The sequence below is a fragment of the Cloeon dipterum genome, chromosome 4, assembly GCF_949628265.1.
Source record: "Cloeon dipterum chromosome 4, ieCloDipt1.1, whole genome shotgun sequence".
NCBI classification, from domain to species: Eukaryota; Metazoa; Arthropoda; class Insecta; order Ephemeroptera; family Baetidae; genus Cloeon; species Cloeon dipterum.
Genome location: NC_088789.1, coordinates 1,095,765 through 1,112,340, shown reverse-complemented (window position 1 = coordinate 1,112,340; position 16,576 = coordinate 1,095,765). Strand labels below are relative to the sequence as shown.

Genomic DNA, 16,576 nt, shown 5'->3' with positions numbered 1-16,576 from the left:
ATGCAAAAGTTGTTGAGGTTTAAAACGAACAGGTGTTGCATAATAAACACGGAGCAGGAAAAGCATGAAAAAGTGTTGTACTCGATCAACGATCACGATATAGCACGCGTTCGTAACAGATTTCATGCTGATATCGTAGTTTATCTGCGGGTCGCGTTGCCTGCTTACTTTGCGATTCACACTTCCTTTCCTTGCCCGTTACACGGCGTTTCCCTATAACATAGGTCTTGGCTGCACATTTTTTTCGGCGACTGGTGCAGCTGACAAATCATTAAAACGATTAAAATGAAGTTTGATAGAGCTTAATTCACCCTGAAGAGCCGCAGGCCAATTTTTTCTCAGGCATTTTTTTCGATTTTTGCAATTTTATGGCCCAAAATTAGACGTTTGGTTGTGTGGTTGGAGATTTTCCACTTCCATTGTATATTATTATTGTAACTATCGACGATAGGCTGATTTTCATATAGTAAGGAGGTTGCCAGATGAATTGTCGGACGCTTAATACTCTGGGAATAGCTCGCCGTCATTGCTTTTAACGCATTCTCAGCCGCCGCTCGATCCAAACTCTCGTTGTTAATGTTGGGTTGGCTGGCTGCCTGGGGATCGAGCGCTTGAGATTTGCAGCAATCGAGTAGTAAAGCCGGCAAAACAGACACCAAAAATTAGAACACAGCCTTTAATCTCGTTTCCATTGCTCCGAAGTCAAGTTAAATTATGATGGAAGTGAATCAAACTCATTTTTTCGGTTTGGGCCTAAAGGATTGAATAAATAAATGGAGCAGTTTGCAGAGTTAAACTGAAGCGCAGGAAAACGCACAGGCCCAAAAGGTGGAGCGTGTCTTTGTGTGACACAATTTTAAGGATATATATCATCAAATTATGTCTACAAAGGATGTATATTAATACTATTAATGATGTCATGGATGTGGTTAATGTGTCTAATGAAGGAGAGGAAGCAGTAGAGGAAAGTCTCTCACTAAAAAGATTAAGGGACAAAGAGTGACGATAAAGCAAATCATTAGTCTGTGCATTTCATAAAATATATTCTCTTTAGCTAAAAGCTGACACTAGTTTAATATTTATTTAATTCGAAAAATCTATCCAGTGCGAAGAAAAAACTTATAGCAAATCTCCCTGCTGGGGGTTTTTCTTTTGATTATGTTCACCAGTGTTAATCGTATAGTCGCGACCACATGATAAACCCAAAGATAAAAAATAGTCTTTATTTTCCTTGTTGGGCCCGTTGCAGTGCAGATATTTCTCTCTGCAGAGGTGGTTGAGACAAATCCAAAATGTTGGAGCGCTTCGCCGTCCCGTTGATCGTTTTGCTTTTAGCAAAAGGTGGGTCATACAACTATAGAGGCAACTGCTGAGAGTTTATAAGGAAATTTGCAAAATCATCAGATTTCAACGGCACGGAGGGGTATTTGTTCCAAATATGGGATGCAAAGGGATTGGCGGCCTGCGTCTCAGATGAGCCAACAGTGGCGTTTACGAAAGATCCGCCTGGAAACAACCAAAGTAAGTCACAACACCTGCACATTATTTTCCGTGTTAATCCTTTTTGCCATTATTTTTAAATAGTTTTAAATATATTTCCCCCATTCCTCACATATGTCGATCATATACAGCAGATAATCCTAGTGCGGGACAAATATTTGCACAAATTGAATTATGTAAAATGTCAAAAGTCACCGAAGGACAAGTACCAGGGCCGCGGCGCATGGAGAATTTTCCACATTTTTTTAATTTTGTTATAATAATCTATGGTATTTCTTGAGGTCTCATTGTTCAGTCTTGGATATTAAGCTCAGCGGCGAATGATAATTTTTACCAGTTGACAAAATTTTTAAAGTGAAGTTTGATAGTCCAAATTTGTTGACCGGCGCACTTCGTTTTTTTTTACTGTTTGACCGGCGGCTGGCATGACCGGAGCAGTAACTTAGCAAAATTGCGAATGTCAATGTGACTGGCGGCTGACCAGTGATCACGTGACCCAAAATTAGTAGACTGGCTCAAAGCAGCAGACTTTTCATCCGGATTATGGCTACACACGGAAAACGCTGCCAGAAGGAAGTTTCCGTTCCACCTGCGCCGGCCAGCTGGTGGGCGAATATAAATTACAATTGCGATGAATTAATGTCAAAAACATTCCAATTTTATCTGTTCACGCGGTTCGAGGTTACGGATTGATGCCTATTAAGTTAAAAATTATCTATTTAAACATTGAGATGTTCAAACTAAAGTATATAATAACTACTTTAATTCGAGGTGATTTGTTTATTAGCTACCACGGTCAGGAAATGAAAATTTAAATTCTCCAACTACAAATTAACTCCAATAAATTAGCATCATTGTTTTGATGCCATAAATTAATTGAAGCAGCTTGCCCCCCTTGGACCCTTCAAGCCAACACACGGGCGATACGCGCTCTGACCCTTCCTGGACTGGAAAAATAAAGGGCGGAATCTATTTAAAATTATGCCATTTTCAAAAATTCAGCCGAAAAAATCATAAAAATTCGAAAAATGGTCCAATTTAGAAAATCCGTACTCGGGCGGACGCGCCTCACCAAGGAGCGTCGATTGGTACTAAAATATGAGCATTACGGCCCCCTGACGAAAACCAAAGGTTTAAATGTCACATTTCAGGGTTTTTTACTTTAATAATAATAACTCGGCTCCTACGGGTTGCACTGGGAAAAACCAATGTTGGTTGGACTCGTGTAAAATTCTGCGTTTGTTGGGCACCATTGCCGCCCCCGCCTGTCCTGGATGCTTAAAAAATCTGCGCAAAAATACGTATTTTCTTTAAAAGAAAAAAAATTAAATGATTTTTTTTCTTAATTCACCTATGGATCTAAGGGTGATTTTGACTACCAGACACTTAATTCACTGCCCCGCGTTCATTTCCCGGGTTTGGACCGATCTGTGCGTTTTGAGTATTTTTTTTTTACCAGTGAAGATGGAAGCGTTTCGGTCGCGGGCCTGTAAGGGGCCGTTAGAGAGAATAATCTTTAAAATATCCCAGTCATGCGATTTTTCTTTTTATTTCTGTAAAATTATTATAAATAAAATAAAATTAAAGTAATTATTTACGAATATGTTTGTCATCTTGGATGATGGAATACTAATCAAAAAGAGGTCTCAGGGCTCAGCCAGCCACCGTGAATTTGGTTACTGATTCGTGCCCTGGTATGGGCGAGGGGTAGTGTGGAGGGGGTTGTCGCCGCTGTTTTCCGCGAGACCCCTTTTTGAGCGGTATACAATCTGCTTTCAGCGTTTTCAATTTATTAATTTGTTTGAGGCGTGTAAATTTATTAAAAAAAAATCGTCTCAAACACACAGATTTCACGAAGGTGATAGTTGAAGATTTGAGAGGAGGCAAAATTCCTCTTTCAAAATACGACTGCAATTTGGTGCTAGAAAATGGATGTGAATTTTGGGATCTGACTAATGGATGGGAAAAGAAACTGAACATTGAGAACTTGTCAGACCCCTACCCTAAGGTCACGGACTATCGATGGAATGGTAAAATACTCATCGTCAAACAGCATAAAAATTAATTCCGAAATTTTAGATCTGCCAGTTATCTACACAAACGGAAGTCTTAAGGAGATGATAAATTTCACGAATGACCACAGTTTTAAAATGCACTTTTCAATTTTGGCTAGAGACTCTGCACAGTTCCTTTTCACAAACGATTCGTCATTAAATAGGGGATTTCACGCTGCTATCGACGGATGGGGAGGGGAACATAAATCTGCTTTGAAATACGGCACAAACTTCACAGGAAGATATCCGACTTGCTTGGCAATGTACCAAAACACATCGGTTAGACCTCAGAATAGAAGAGACATCTCGTGTTGCTATAATGTTCAATTTTCCAGGGAAATCCTATTCTCAGCGCTAGCAAGAAATGGGCGCACGCCACTCTCCAAATTTCATTTAATGCAACCAATGAAAGATTCAAGGATTTGCTAATTTTAAATGAGACTAAAAATATTCATTTCTTACCCAATCGGTACGCATTGTACCTTCAATTCGCCATTTTAGAATTTTGTTTTTTATATTTTAATTTCCAGTGCTGAAAATGGAGACGGGAATTACTATGTATCATTCAGGTCGAATAATCAGAGCCTGTTCAAGCAACATAAATGTATGATTTTGTATTAGTTAATGCCTTCTAATGAGTACCGAGAATATTTTCCTCCCTCAGACCACGTTTTGCACTCCTTAAATGCGTCTAGCTCGATGAAACTGAAACTGAATGAGTCGTCTAGCACATTTTGTGTTGATGTCGTCTACCTACCAACTCGAAGCCTAGAGGATCAAGAAAAACTGCTCTCTTTGGAGTTAACAGACGCTAATGGAAACTTAGAATTCAATGAATCGATCACATCTACAAATAATTCTTCATGGACCGTACAAAGATTCAGATCAAACAGAACGAAATTGAGAAATGGTTCGACACTCATTTTGACAGCCCACGTGGAGTCTCTCGTAATTGGCGGTGTCAAATTCTGCACAGAAGGTAACTCAATGTCAAAAATTAAATTATGCTCTGCTTAACATATCGGAAAAGGAGATTTGATTTTTAAGCACAAGATAAGAAATCCAAACGGTTGCCATTTACTGGAGAAACCAGCCGAAGAACCAGAAACTTCATTGCTTAATGAAAAATTTAATTCAAGTAAATAATTATAATTTTACGCAAGCAGATTTTTATTAATATTTTGAAACTTGTAGTCTTGTTCACTGAATGTAAAGCTTTCAATGGAAACTGCTCTGGATTCGAACTGTGTAAAAATGAATGTAGAGAATGTGAATGTTTTGCTGGTTTTCAACGTTCTGGAGAAGGCACTTGCACAAAAGGTAAAGTTACTGTGATGGTTATCTTTTGCTATGCTGACAAATTAACGTTAAGACGAGATGAATTTCAATTTTTTTATGCTTCCCGCAAAGTAAAAAAAAATCATCAAATTTTATGCATTTTTCAGTTTTAAGAGCATGCTATAATACTCCTTAAAGAAATAAATAATAATTAGTTTGCCAAAATGATTTTAATTCAAAATATAAATATAACAGCCATTTGTTAATATCGCAATTTCTAAGGCTGCAAGGACAGGAATTTCGGTGTCAATTGTTCCAGCGTTTCCTCAAAAATGTGCATCAATGACAAAATAAACCACGTTGACGGAAACTGTTTGTTAGGTTGCAAAGAGGGATTTCTTCCCCCGCAGTGTGAAACTGGTTCGTGTCTAGTTTATATTCCTACTTTTAACAGAAAATGTAATATTAAAAAAAGTTCTGGATTACCATGGCACGGACGAGTACTTGTTTGAAATAAGGCGTGGGAGGATTTTGAAGGCGTGCGTCTCAGATGAAACAACGCTTGCGTTTGTGCCAAATAAGATTGCAAACAAACCAAGTGAGTCGTTTACAGCAATTGATTGTTTTAATTTGTCAAGATTCATGTGAATTTTCTTGTGTTACATTTTTAATAAAAATAACAACTGCATAGAATACAGTGACAATTTAATTATTTAGTCTATTGCATAAATATCAAAAATCACGACAGTGCGACCATTTGGAACATATGTCCATTAAAAGTTTTTAATTGAAGCAGATTCCATGAGTGTGAATATCAAGGATTTGAACGGAAACGCAATTGCTCTCTCAAAATTCGATTGCAATTTGTTGCGAGAAAATGGTTGCAATTCATGGAAACTGAATGATTTTGAGCTTTTCGACGGGTCAAACTCTTTCTCAATCGTCACTGATTACCGATGGAGTGGTAACAAATTTTCTGCTTTCTATATATAATTGAATTTTCAATTAATTTCTAGACCTGCCAGTCGCCTTCACGAACGGGAGTTTTAAGGATAAACTCAGTTTTTCGAATCAACACAATTTCAGGAAACATTTTTCGATTTTGGCAAAGAACTCGGCACAATTCCTCTTAACAGATGACTCAACTTTAAAGAAAGGGAATACTGTTGTCCTCGACGGATGGGGAGACGAACATTCTTCTGTTTTGAGACACTGCACAGGCATACCTGACTATATAAAAAATTCGAAAAATTTTCCTACTTGTACGAGCCCAAGCATAACTATATCGGTTGGATTTCAACACGAACATGATTCGCTGTTAAAAATAAAAATGCAAATAAAATTACAGAATAATGCGATTCTCAGCGACGGAAAGAAATGGGTACACGCAACGCTTGAAATTTCATTTAATATTACCAATAAAAATAATTCAATCGTTCCTGGTGATGCCACGCATATACAATACTTCCCTACAAGGTAACAAAATACGAGATTTGTTTTAAATTTATCACATTTTTCACCTGCAGCGATGAAACCAAAGGCACGGAATATTACGTATCTTACAGAACTAATGATGAGGGGTTTTTCAAAAAACATACATGTATGTATTTTAAGATAGTTGCACGAGACAAACTTTGAGGAAAATTTAATTTGTCTTCGCAGACAACGCTCTTAGATCTTTGAAATCTCATAGTTCGATGGAATTGAAACTGAATGACTCGTCGTCAAAGGCTTTCTGTGTCGATGTCGTCTATCTGTCAGATAAAAAAATTCACGGAAACGCAACATTATTCTCTTTGGAACTGAAAGATAAAAGAGGGACATCAAAATACAAAGAATCGGTTGCATCAAAGGATTCGTTTCAATGGACCACGGCGAGATTCAGATCAGGAAATATTTCATTGGAAAAGGGTTCGACACTCACCTTGAATGCACACGTTGAGTCGCTTGTGATTGGCGGCGTCAAATTCTGCAAAGATGAAGGTATGCTATCAGATTTTGTGAACAATATATGCAATTTTATAACTCCTTAATTTAGGTGATTTAATTTTTGAGCCAATTGTAAAAAACCCTAAAAGTTGTCAATCACTGGCAACAAAAGCAAAAAATGAGAAACAGGAAACTGACGAAAAATTCAACAACCGTGAGCAATATAACATTCTTTTTCTTTCAAGGACTGATTTGGCAATCTCAATTTCAGGCCTATTAACACTTAGCGAATGCAATTTATTTGATAAAAATTGCACTGGACTTCAACTATGTAAAAATCAGAAAGATGATAGTTGCACTTGCTTTGCTGGATTTGACGGAGACAACTGTACAAATCGTAAGTAGCACAAGCTCCGAATTGTTATAATGTCCATGCAGTTATTAAATTTATAAAAAAATTATACACTCGGATAAAAATTTAAATGCATGGCTGATTAGTCAAGAAATATGTCTCTTCTCTTCATAAAGGGTGTCAAGGAAAGAATTTCGGCGTCAATTGTTCCAGCGTTTCCAAAAAGAATTGCTTAAACGACAGCATTAACCACGTCGATGGAAACTGTCTGTTAGGTTGCGCAGAAGGATTTCTTCCCCCGCAGTGTGAAACAGGTTCGCGAGTAGTTTGTTGTTATAATTTAAAGATAAATTTTGATATTTAAAAAAGTTCTGGATTACCATGGCGCGGACGAGTACTTGTTTGAAATAAGGCGTGGAGGGAATTTGGAGGCGTGCGTCTCAGATGAACCGACGCTAGCGTTTGTGCCAGATAATATTGAAAACAAATCAGGTGAGTTGTTTACAGCAATTGATTTTTTTTTTAATTTATCAAGATTTATGTGAAATTTTCTATTGTTTCATTTTTCTTAAAAACAACAACTGCATTATGGTGAATATTTATCTATTTTAAATTTGTCTATTGTAAAAATATAACAAAATCACGGCAGTGCGACCATTGGGAGAGATTCCCATTGAAAGTTAAACATTAAAAGCTAAAATTTTTTAATTGATGCAGATTCCACGAGTGTGAATATCAAGGATTTGAACGGAAACGCAATTGTTATCTCAGAATTCGACTGCAATTTGTTGCGGAAAAATGGTTGCAATTCATGGGAACTGAATGATTTTGAGCTTTTCAATACGGATAACGAGTCAAACTCCTTCCCAATTGTCACTGATTACCGATGGAGTGGTAACAAATTTTCTGCTTTCTATTTAATTGAATTTACCGAATTTACAATTAATTTCTAGACCTGCCAGTCGCCTTCACAAACGGGAGTTTTAAGGATAAAATCAGTTTCTCGAATCATCACAATTTCAGGAAACATTTTTCGATTTTGGCAAAGAACTCGGCACAATTCCTCTTAACAGATGACTCAACTTTAAAGAAAGGGAATACCGTTGTCCTCGATGGATGGAGAGACTCACATTCTTCTGTTTTGAGAAACTGCACCAACATACCTGACTATATAAAAAATTCGAAAAATTTTCCTACTTGTACGAGCCCAAGCATAAATATATCGGTTGGATTTCAACATGACCGTGATTCAAAGTTAATAAATAAAAATGCAAACAATTTTACAGGAAAATGCGATTCTCAGCAACGGAAATAAATGGGTACACGCAACGCTGGAAATTTCATTTAATATTACCAATGGAAAAAATTCCATCGTTCCTGGTGATACGACAAAGATTCAATACTTCCGTAAAAGGTAACGAAAAAAGATGAGTTTTTCTTTTCAATATTCATATTTTTCGCCTGCAGCGCAGAGGAAACCAAAGGCAAGGAATATTACGTTTCTTACAGAACTAACGATAAGGGGTTTTTCAAACTACATACATGTACGTATTTTAAGATAGTTAATGCACGAGACAAGCTTTAAGGAAAATTTAATTTGCCTTCGCAGACAACGCTCTTAAATCTTTGAAATCTCATAGTTCGATGGAATTGAAACTGAATGACTCGTCGTCAAAGGCTTTCTGTGTCGATGTTGTTTATTTGTCAGATAAAAAAATTCACGGAACCGCAACATTATTCTCTTTGGAACTGAAAGATAAAAGAGGGACATCAAAATACAAAGAATCGGTTGCATCAAAGGATTCGTTTGAATGGACCACGGCGAGATTCAGATCAGGAAATATTTCATTGGAAAAGGGTTCGACACTCACCTTGAATGCACACGTTGAGTCGCTTGTGATTGGCGGCGTCAAATTCTGCAAAGATGGTATGCAATCAGATTCTTTTAAAAAAATATTATCCCCTTCTTTTAGGAGACTTGATTTTTGAGCCAATTGTAAAAAAACCTAAGAGTTGTCATGCACTTGCAAGAAAAGCAAAATTTTCTAAGCCAGATGAAATTGACGGAATTTACAAGAATCGTAAGTGCATCTAATTTAATTTTTACGGAATTTTTCCAGATTCACATTTAATTTTCAGGCTTGCTTTTGCTCATAGAATGCAAATCCTTCAATGAAAACTGTTCCGGATTAAAACTGTGCAAAAATCAGAGTGACAATTGCACTTGCTTTGCTGGATTTGAAGGAGAAAACTGTACAAATCGTAAGCTAGCCAGCAATTCCAGTACAATTATGGGTCATATTTCTCAAGAAGAGTAATTTTAATTGTTATTTTCCAATGGTTATAAAATTGCTAGAACAACAGTAAATTTCAAAGTTCAATTAAAAATTGCGTGAGAGAACTTGAAACTTGCTGACGAATTTCTTAATTTTGCATATAGCCTGCGAGAGCATGAAATTTGGAATAAATTGTGTCAACACGACCCTGAAGCACTGCTTTGGAAACAAAATCAATCAAAGCGACGGTAACTGTTTGGAGGGGTGCGCAGAAGGATATATTTTCCCGGATTGTGAAAAAGGTTTGTCTTTATTAGATTAAGTAATACATATTAAAAAATTAATATTTTAAGATTTTTTAACCAATTTTCCAAAATAAAAATCAGTTTCATTTGTTTATCTAAACCCCTTGCTTTTCCAGACAAAATCTGAATCATTCGAATGTCTAAAAAATAATTACATGTAATATGTATTTCTATTAATTAGAGTGCAGTGGAAACAATTACGGCGTAAATTGCTCTGAAATTTCCACACGCGCCTGTTTAAGTGGAAATCACTCCCACATAGACGGAATTTGCCTGGAAGGTTGCGTCGATGGGTTCATTGGGCCTCAATGTTTCGAAGGTAAGAGCAAAAAGGAAAAATTCATATCATAAAAATCGATTTTAACTAAATGGCTAGACTCTAATCGTTTAAATTTAATTAAATTAACAGCTTTATTGATAATTAAATAAAAAAAAGCTCGTTCAGCTTCTTATTATTGGTTAAATACATTGTCAAGTCAATCAAAAATAAATTCACAGAATGCTCATACAAGCAATTCGGCAAAAACTGCTCTGAAATCTCTGATCGCTCTTGTTCGAATGACAAACACTTCTCGAATAATGGAAGCTGTCAATTTGGTTGTGCCCAAGGATACGTATACCCTGAGTGTTTAAAAGGTGAGCATTAAAATAATTTTAATTTTTAAATAACAATTATAGAATCATCTTTTAGAAATCCAAAAAGCAATTCCCAGTTACAAAACTATCAGTTTTGATAGAATCATTCTAGACCTTGCGACTAGTTTAGAAGGAAAGGAAAACATCAGTCACATCTTTATCCAATACAAAGAGGTGCGAGATTAAAATTTTGCAAACTTCAGATATAATTGGCCGATTCTATTTTTAGAACTCTGAAGACCAATGGATGAATTCCAGTGATGGCTATATTTTCAATGATCAAGCTGAGTATTTGGTCACGAGTCTGAAGCCGAAAACTGATTACAACGTTAGACTTGCCCTATTTGAAAACGACACGATGGACTACCCAGAAAATTTCTTGCCTGGAGACGAATTGAATTTTACCACGGAATGCAGACTGATTGGCAAGAAAAATTAATTTACAATACGCAATTATTAATCGTTAGAAATGCAGATGAATCTTCTTTAAATGTGAAAAATGTCAACATGAAAACGTATTCAGTCAGCTTAAACTTCAGTGATGATGCTCAAAAAGGGGAACTGTGCTCACCACAAATGCTGACGGTTTACCACGATGAACTTGGACGTATTTTCAATGAAACGTTGGACGGCATAGATTTTCAAAAGTCTATAATCGACTGCAAATGCGGAGAAAACAAAATTGAGCTGACGTTTAAGAATGCAATCCTCTACCAGAATTACGCTTGCGAGAACTGTCCAAGTGAGTCGATTTTTTTCTATCATACGTTTAATATAATAATTAAACATTATCTGTGAAGAAAATGCTGAGAATTATCACAACATATACATCCCAGTTTTGACAACAATAATAATTTTGATCGTGATCACTGCTACCGGAGTTGGAGTCTATTTTATCAAAAGGAAAAGATCTCATTCTCCAAATCGAGTCCAATTTTCTTCCCACGTGGAAATAATAGCCAGTGCAGAAATGGTGCCTCTATCAATCATAGATCAAAATGACGAATCAAGCGAAAAATCTGATCAAGATGTCGAAAAATACTTGCTATCGTCCCTGGCAAGCAATGTCCTAAAGGAGCAATTCGAGGTGAATGAAAATATTTATTTAATTACGGATATTACGTTTTTTTTACAGAAATTCCCTCGCGGCCAAACTCAATCATGGGTTTGCGGCGTCAAACCGGAAAATAAGAAAAAGAATCGATACGGTAATTTGGCCGCGTACGACTCTTCACGGGTGAAACTGGAGCTTCTGCCTGGAGATGAAAACTCCGACTACATCAACGCAAATTACATCGATGTAATATTAACAGGTGGATGACTTATAATTATTAACAAAATAAATTCTAGGGATTTGAACGCCCGAAGGCATACATCGCAACGCAAGGACCGAGAGTGAACACTCTTGACGACTTCTGGAGAATGGTGTGGCAGGAGAAAGTTCCGTTAATTGTGATGGTGACAAATCTACTGGAGGGTGGCAAGGTAGATTTCTACCATACCCTTTTCATTCATTCCCTAATTTTTAATAAAATAATAGAACAAGTGTGAGAAATTCTGGCCCGACAACAACCAGGAAGTGACGCACGGCAGAATCACTGTTCGCACCGTCGACAAGGAAGTAAACGCCGACTACGTCTCCAGGGTCCTCTATGTTTCGTGCAACAATACAAATAGACTCGTAACTATTCAGGATAAAATAACCAGCGTAGGTCTTAAAAATTTCACTCCAGGTTCAGCACTTGCATTACACGGTGTGGCCTGACCACGGCGTGCCACTTTATCCGCAGTCCATGGCGGTTTTCGTCGAGAAAATAGCAGAAAAAAATTACGCACACCCCATTTTGGTGCACTGCAGGTGAGGTTTCATGCAGAATCAGTATGATGACGATGATTTTTATTTAATTTTTAGCGCTGGCGTTGGAAGGACCGGTACGATGATTTTGATCGATGCTTGTCTCCGAATGATTCGCACGCACGGCCGTCTTGATGTTGAAAATATTTTCGCCACGATGCGGTCCCAAAGAGCGAATTTAGTCGATAATTTGGTAAACTTAACGATTTTCTTGGAAGGATTTAAAAATAAAAACTATATTTAACAGAAACAATTCGAGTTTGCCCACTTGGTGCTCTTGGAGTGCGTTGCCAACCCGAATTTTGAGATCAGCTGTGCCAATTTTACTGAAGAATACAACAAATTGACGGTACGTAGTTTTTTTAAAATATAGCCTTGACCCTGAAAAAGGTCGTCAGGGTATGCCAGGTTGAAACATTTCCGAAACTTGTCCGATGAGGGGTCGGGGTCGACGAACGGACGAGCGGTTGAATTTTTACAAAAATAACGAAAAGAACGGCAGTGCGCGCATTTGCATTGCACACCTCTGCGAGCACAAACCCGGAAAAACCGGGACAAAAATAATAAGTTTGTGTCAACAACTAACGCTCGCGGCTCAAAATGGTCCGAAATTGGGGAAACCAACAGCAATGTTTACCTGAATAAATCGCGAAAACTGAAAAAAGTCGCCGCGGAAGGATCTCAGGTCGGGATTCCCTGAAAAAGGTCATCAGGGTATTGCCCATTAAAGCCGATCCAAATACCTGTTTTATGAGGGGTCGTGGTCGAGGATAGGACCAACGGTTGAAATTGATTGAAAATAAAACCATTTCACCTGTACACTTTCCAAGGAGGTAAAAAAAATCAATTTTAATTTTTCTATGGGCTCGAAAAACCCCAAAATCAGTTTGCAGACCGACGTTAGACTTCCACGTAAGGCGAAACAGGTGGAAACCCATTTTGGGTCCGCGTTTGGAAAATATCGTAGTTTTTCGATTTCCTATGTTATTTCTAACAGGCAAGTTAAAAAAACACTTTTTTTCAAACTTCAATTTCCATCTCTTCCTAGGATTTGTTCGGATCGACTCGTAATTGGTCTCAAAAGATTCCCAGATAAATTTCACGTTACTGAATGAGAAATTATTTTGAACATTTTTCCTGGACCCGAAATATGGCGTCCATCATGCGGGAGATTTCGAAACAAAAAATCCACTTCCTTAAAAGTCAAACCGGCTGATAAAAGTTGATAAAATTCTCATAAAAGTTGATTCATCTAATACTAATACCTAGCTCTAATGGCTTGGCGGCATATCCGGGAAAACTTCAGGTCATGATGCAAAAATAATCCGAAATATTGAATTTTTCGAAATTTTTGCTAAATAAAATTCTTGGCATTTCGAATTATAGTTAAATTTTGAAAAGCCGCACACGGACGGACGTGCCCCACCAAGGGACATCGACTGGCGCAGGAATCACCGGCCTCCGGCCCACAGGGCCCCGGCCGAGTCCTGAAAACCAAACTTTTGTAATGTCACAAACGACGTTTTTTCACCTTTAAATATTATTAACTCGGCTACTATGGGTCGTACAGTAAAATCTAAAGTTCATTGTTCTCACCGTAAAATTCTGCGTATTTTATGCCACCTCCAATGCTCCAAAAATCCTGGCGTTTTTTCACACTTTCTTTTGATTTTTTTTAATTCACCTATTATTTTCACTTGTTCACACTTCATATCGCAGCACCTCACGTCGATTGACCTGGTTTCGCATCGAAATTCACGTTTTTTTTTAGATTTTACTAGGGAAGATAATGAAACATTTTGGTGACGGGGCCTCGGGAGCTAGAGGCTCCAAGATAACTTTCAGAGGCGCACAACTTGCTCTATGGGTGCCCACTCTTAATGTAAAAATATATCAGCAAAATCACTGTTATGTGCCAATTTTAATGAATATTTAATTAAAATTTTGACTTTTGCAGTCAAACGACAACGGAAAGCTGAAGGAGAGCTACTCAAAACTCTCGAAAATGTGCGAGAGAGATTTTCAGAGAACGGAAACACCGGCTAAAAATGAAGCGAACAAGTGCAGATACCCCAACTTTATTTCCTGTAGTGAAAATTGATTGTTATTTTATATTTTTCTTTTATCTAAATTTTATTTAGCATCAAACAGCATCGTGCAACTCTTCCCATTCGAAAATGTGGTGACAATGAGTTTCGTCAACGCCGTCACTGTCGACGGATACAAGAAAGCGAAACAATTTATCGCCACTCAAGCGCCGATGGAAAACACGGTGGCGGACTTTTGGAGGATGGTCGACCAGTTCAACGTCAGTGAAATCGTCGTCCTTAATGAGCCGCACATTACAGAAGTATCACAATTTCATTTCCCCTTTTTCCTCAAAATTTAAACTTTTTTCCAGGCTCAATACCTTCCAACGAAGCAACAAAAGTTTGTCTTTGGCGAAATCGAAGTTATTTTGGATGATGTTCAAGAATACCGCTCTGTGAAGACTTCGGATGTCACACTCAAAAAAGTAAAAGCATATATTTTTCTTTTTTTTCTTTTAAATTAATTTAAATTTTAGAAAGGAGTAATAAAAAAATTAAGCGTAAAATGCGCCTCATTTGGTTGGATGCCGGGCGATTTGTCTCCCCCTAACATGGTATCGCTCATCGATCTGTGGGACAACTTGAAAATCGCCGGTGAAAAAGAGTACATCGCGATTGTTTGCCAGTAACCAACATAAAAATATTAGAGGCCAATTAATTAATTAACACTATACTTAGTGATGGAGTGACGGCCAGCGGGCTTTTCCTCGGCATGGGTTTCGTGATCGAAAAAATCAAGTTGGAGCAAAAGGTGGACGTCGGACTGGCGGTGCGAACCCTGAAGAAGTCGAGGCCGGCCTTTGTTTCCTCCGAGGTAATGAGTTTTACACTCTAAAATTATTTTGTTCACTTGTTATTTTTATTTCAGATCCAGTTCGGACTTCTCTATGAAGCTGCCAAACACTACTTGTGCTCCTTTGACACCTATGGAAACTTCAAATGAGTGAACTTATCTATTCTCACAACGTTATATTACACTTTAATCAATAATATCAAGTAATATTCTCGTTGAAATAAGTTAAATTTAAGGATAAATAAAGAATAAAGAAAATAATATGATTAGTTAAAATACTAAAAATAATGGAAGATTTAATATTTATTAGAAATACAATTTTAATCATAGAAACGCCTAAACCACGTGCGAGGGAGAGAAAATTCTCCCTAAAGAACGCTTGTATGCTTCTTATTACAATATTTATTTGTGTGTAAACAGTCTCTTCACGAGCCCAAGTGAAAAAAATCATTAATCGCTTCATAATAGTAAATGAAAATTATCAACTATCAAGGTGATTGTTTTATTCTTAAAATTATCCACAGGCCTATTTCTGACACATTCATCAAGCACACGACAAGGAGTAAGCTGTGCCGCAGAGCAGTCCTTTTGTGCAGGTTGCATATCTTTTACGCACATTTCAATGCGGAAGCACGACAGTCAAGAAAAATATTTTAAGTCTGGCACAACGGCTCGCCTGCTGGCTCTGCGCCCGCAAGCGGTGTGGCTTTAGCGTCTCGGCAGGAGTGGCGACCGCCGCCGCTGGCTCTTCTGCTGTTGGTCCAGCGGCCTCGGGCCGCGCGCTCTGTTCTCCAATGAATCGTGGCGGCATCACCTTCAAACGGTGGCTACTGGCTAGTGACCCTGCCAGGGCGAGTTAGTTGCCTCCAGCTCGGGGAAGGGGGGAGGGGGTGGATTTCCAGCAGAGTTTATTCTGTGTAAAAATCCGTTATGAATTTTTGCGAATGACAAAAATTGGCAAGCGTCTGCCCTAAATAAATATCTTTGTTATTCAATGAAATTCTCATTTTGATATACTGATAAAATACCTTCAATATTATAATTTAAGCCCGCCACACTGCTGATTGATTTTGGAACGCGTAGCCGAGAAGGAAATAACTCTTGAGATTAAATCGAAACAAAATCAAAATGTAAGGCAACCGCAAGATCGAGATTAAAATTCATGCAGCGTGAAATGCGTCGTGGGAAATTCCAACAGAAATATGCCTTTTTACCTCAATTTGTCGGGAGATTAAAGCCATCAATAATATCTGCTGTTTTTTATGCGAATGAGAAAAATACTAGCTTTTCAAAAATATCAGATTTTTTTACTAGAGATCGATTTGATTGGTGCTTTCTGTTTGCATGAAAGATTACCAAAACACCGTCACATAACCGCAGAGTAAAAATGAAAAAGAAAAAAGTAGGTTGTTTTTGTTCCTTGTTTGGTCTGTTGCAGTTTAGGTTTCACTCGCGACTGGGAGAAATCTAAAATGTTGGGGCGGTTCGCCGTACCCCTATTTCTTTTG

At 37.7% G+C, this 16,576-nt stretch overlaps 1 protein-coding gene and 2 long non-coding RNA genes across 3 annotated transcripts; all 3 read left to right on the top strand.

Moving 5' to 3' along the window:
* The first annotated feature begins 3,343 nt into the window (after positions 1 to 3,343).
* LOC135942131 (uncharacterized) lies at positions 3,344 to 4,023 on the top strand. Its single transcript, XR_010575058.1, has 3 exons — positions 3,344 to 3,530; positions 3,580 to 3,833; positions 3,890 to 4,023. It is a non-coding gene; the product is annotated as an uncharacterized LOC135942131 (long non-coding RNA).
* Positions 4,024 to 7,310: 3,287 nt separating this feature from the next.
* On the top strand, positions 7,311 to 8,322 carry LOC135942130 (uncharacterized). The gene is made up of 4 exons (XR_010575057.1): positions 7,311 to 7,427; positions 7,483 to 7,605; positions 7,831 to 8,007; positions 8,067 to 8,322. It is a non-coding gene; the product is annotated as an uncharacterized LOC135942130 (long non-coding RNA).
* Positions 8,323 to 8,404: 82 nt separating this feature from the next.
* Positions 8,405 to 15,540, top strand: LOC135942284 (tyrosine-protein phosphatase 4-like). The gene is made up of 24 exons (XM_065488312.1): positions 8,405 to 8,527; positions 8,581 to 8,657; positions 8,723 to 9,040; positions 9,087 to 9,194; positions 9,253 to 9,375; positions 9,554 to 9,691; positions 9,876 to 10,013; positions 10,193 to 10,330; positions 10,386 to 10,504; positions 10,560 to 10,755; positions 10,806 to 11,072; positions 11,131 to 11,417; positions 11,466 to 11,630; positions 11,681 to 11,815; positions 11,871 to 12,011; positions 12,064 to 12,188; positions 12,243 to 12,378; positions 12,433 to 12,534; positions 14,143 to 14,272; positions 14,327 to 14,535; positions 14,587 to 14,700; positions 14,752 to 14,900; positions 14,954 to 15,089; positions 15,144 to 15,540. Exons 3-24 carry the CDS (start codon positions 8,758 to 8,760, stop codon positions 15,216 to 15,218), a joined length of 3,414 nt encoding a protein of 1,137 aa, XP_065344384.1. The 5' UTR covers positions 8,405 to 8,527; positions 8,581 to 8,657; positions 8,723 to 8,757; the 3' UTR covers positions 15,219 to 15,540.
* Positions 15,541 to 16,576: the final 1,036 nt, after the last annotated feature.

Coding starts and splice junctions, on each gene's coding strand:
- LOC135942284 (XM_065488312.1), top strand. CDS start 8,758: ATGGAATTGAAACTGAATGACTCGTCGTCAAAGGCTTTCTGTGTCGAT. Junction 12,012..12,063: donor GCAACAATACAAATAGACTC/GTAACTATTCAG, acceptor ATTTCACTCCAG/GTTCAGCACTTGCATTACAC. Junction 12,379..12,432: donor CGAATTTAGTCGATAATTTG/GTAAACTTAACG, acceptor TATATTTAACAG/AAACAATTCGAGTTTGCCCA.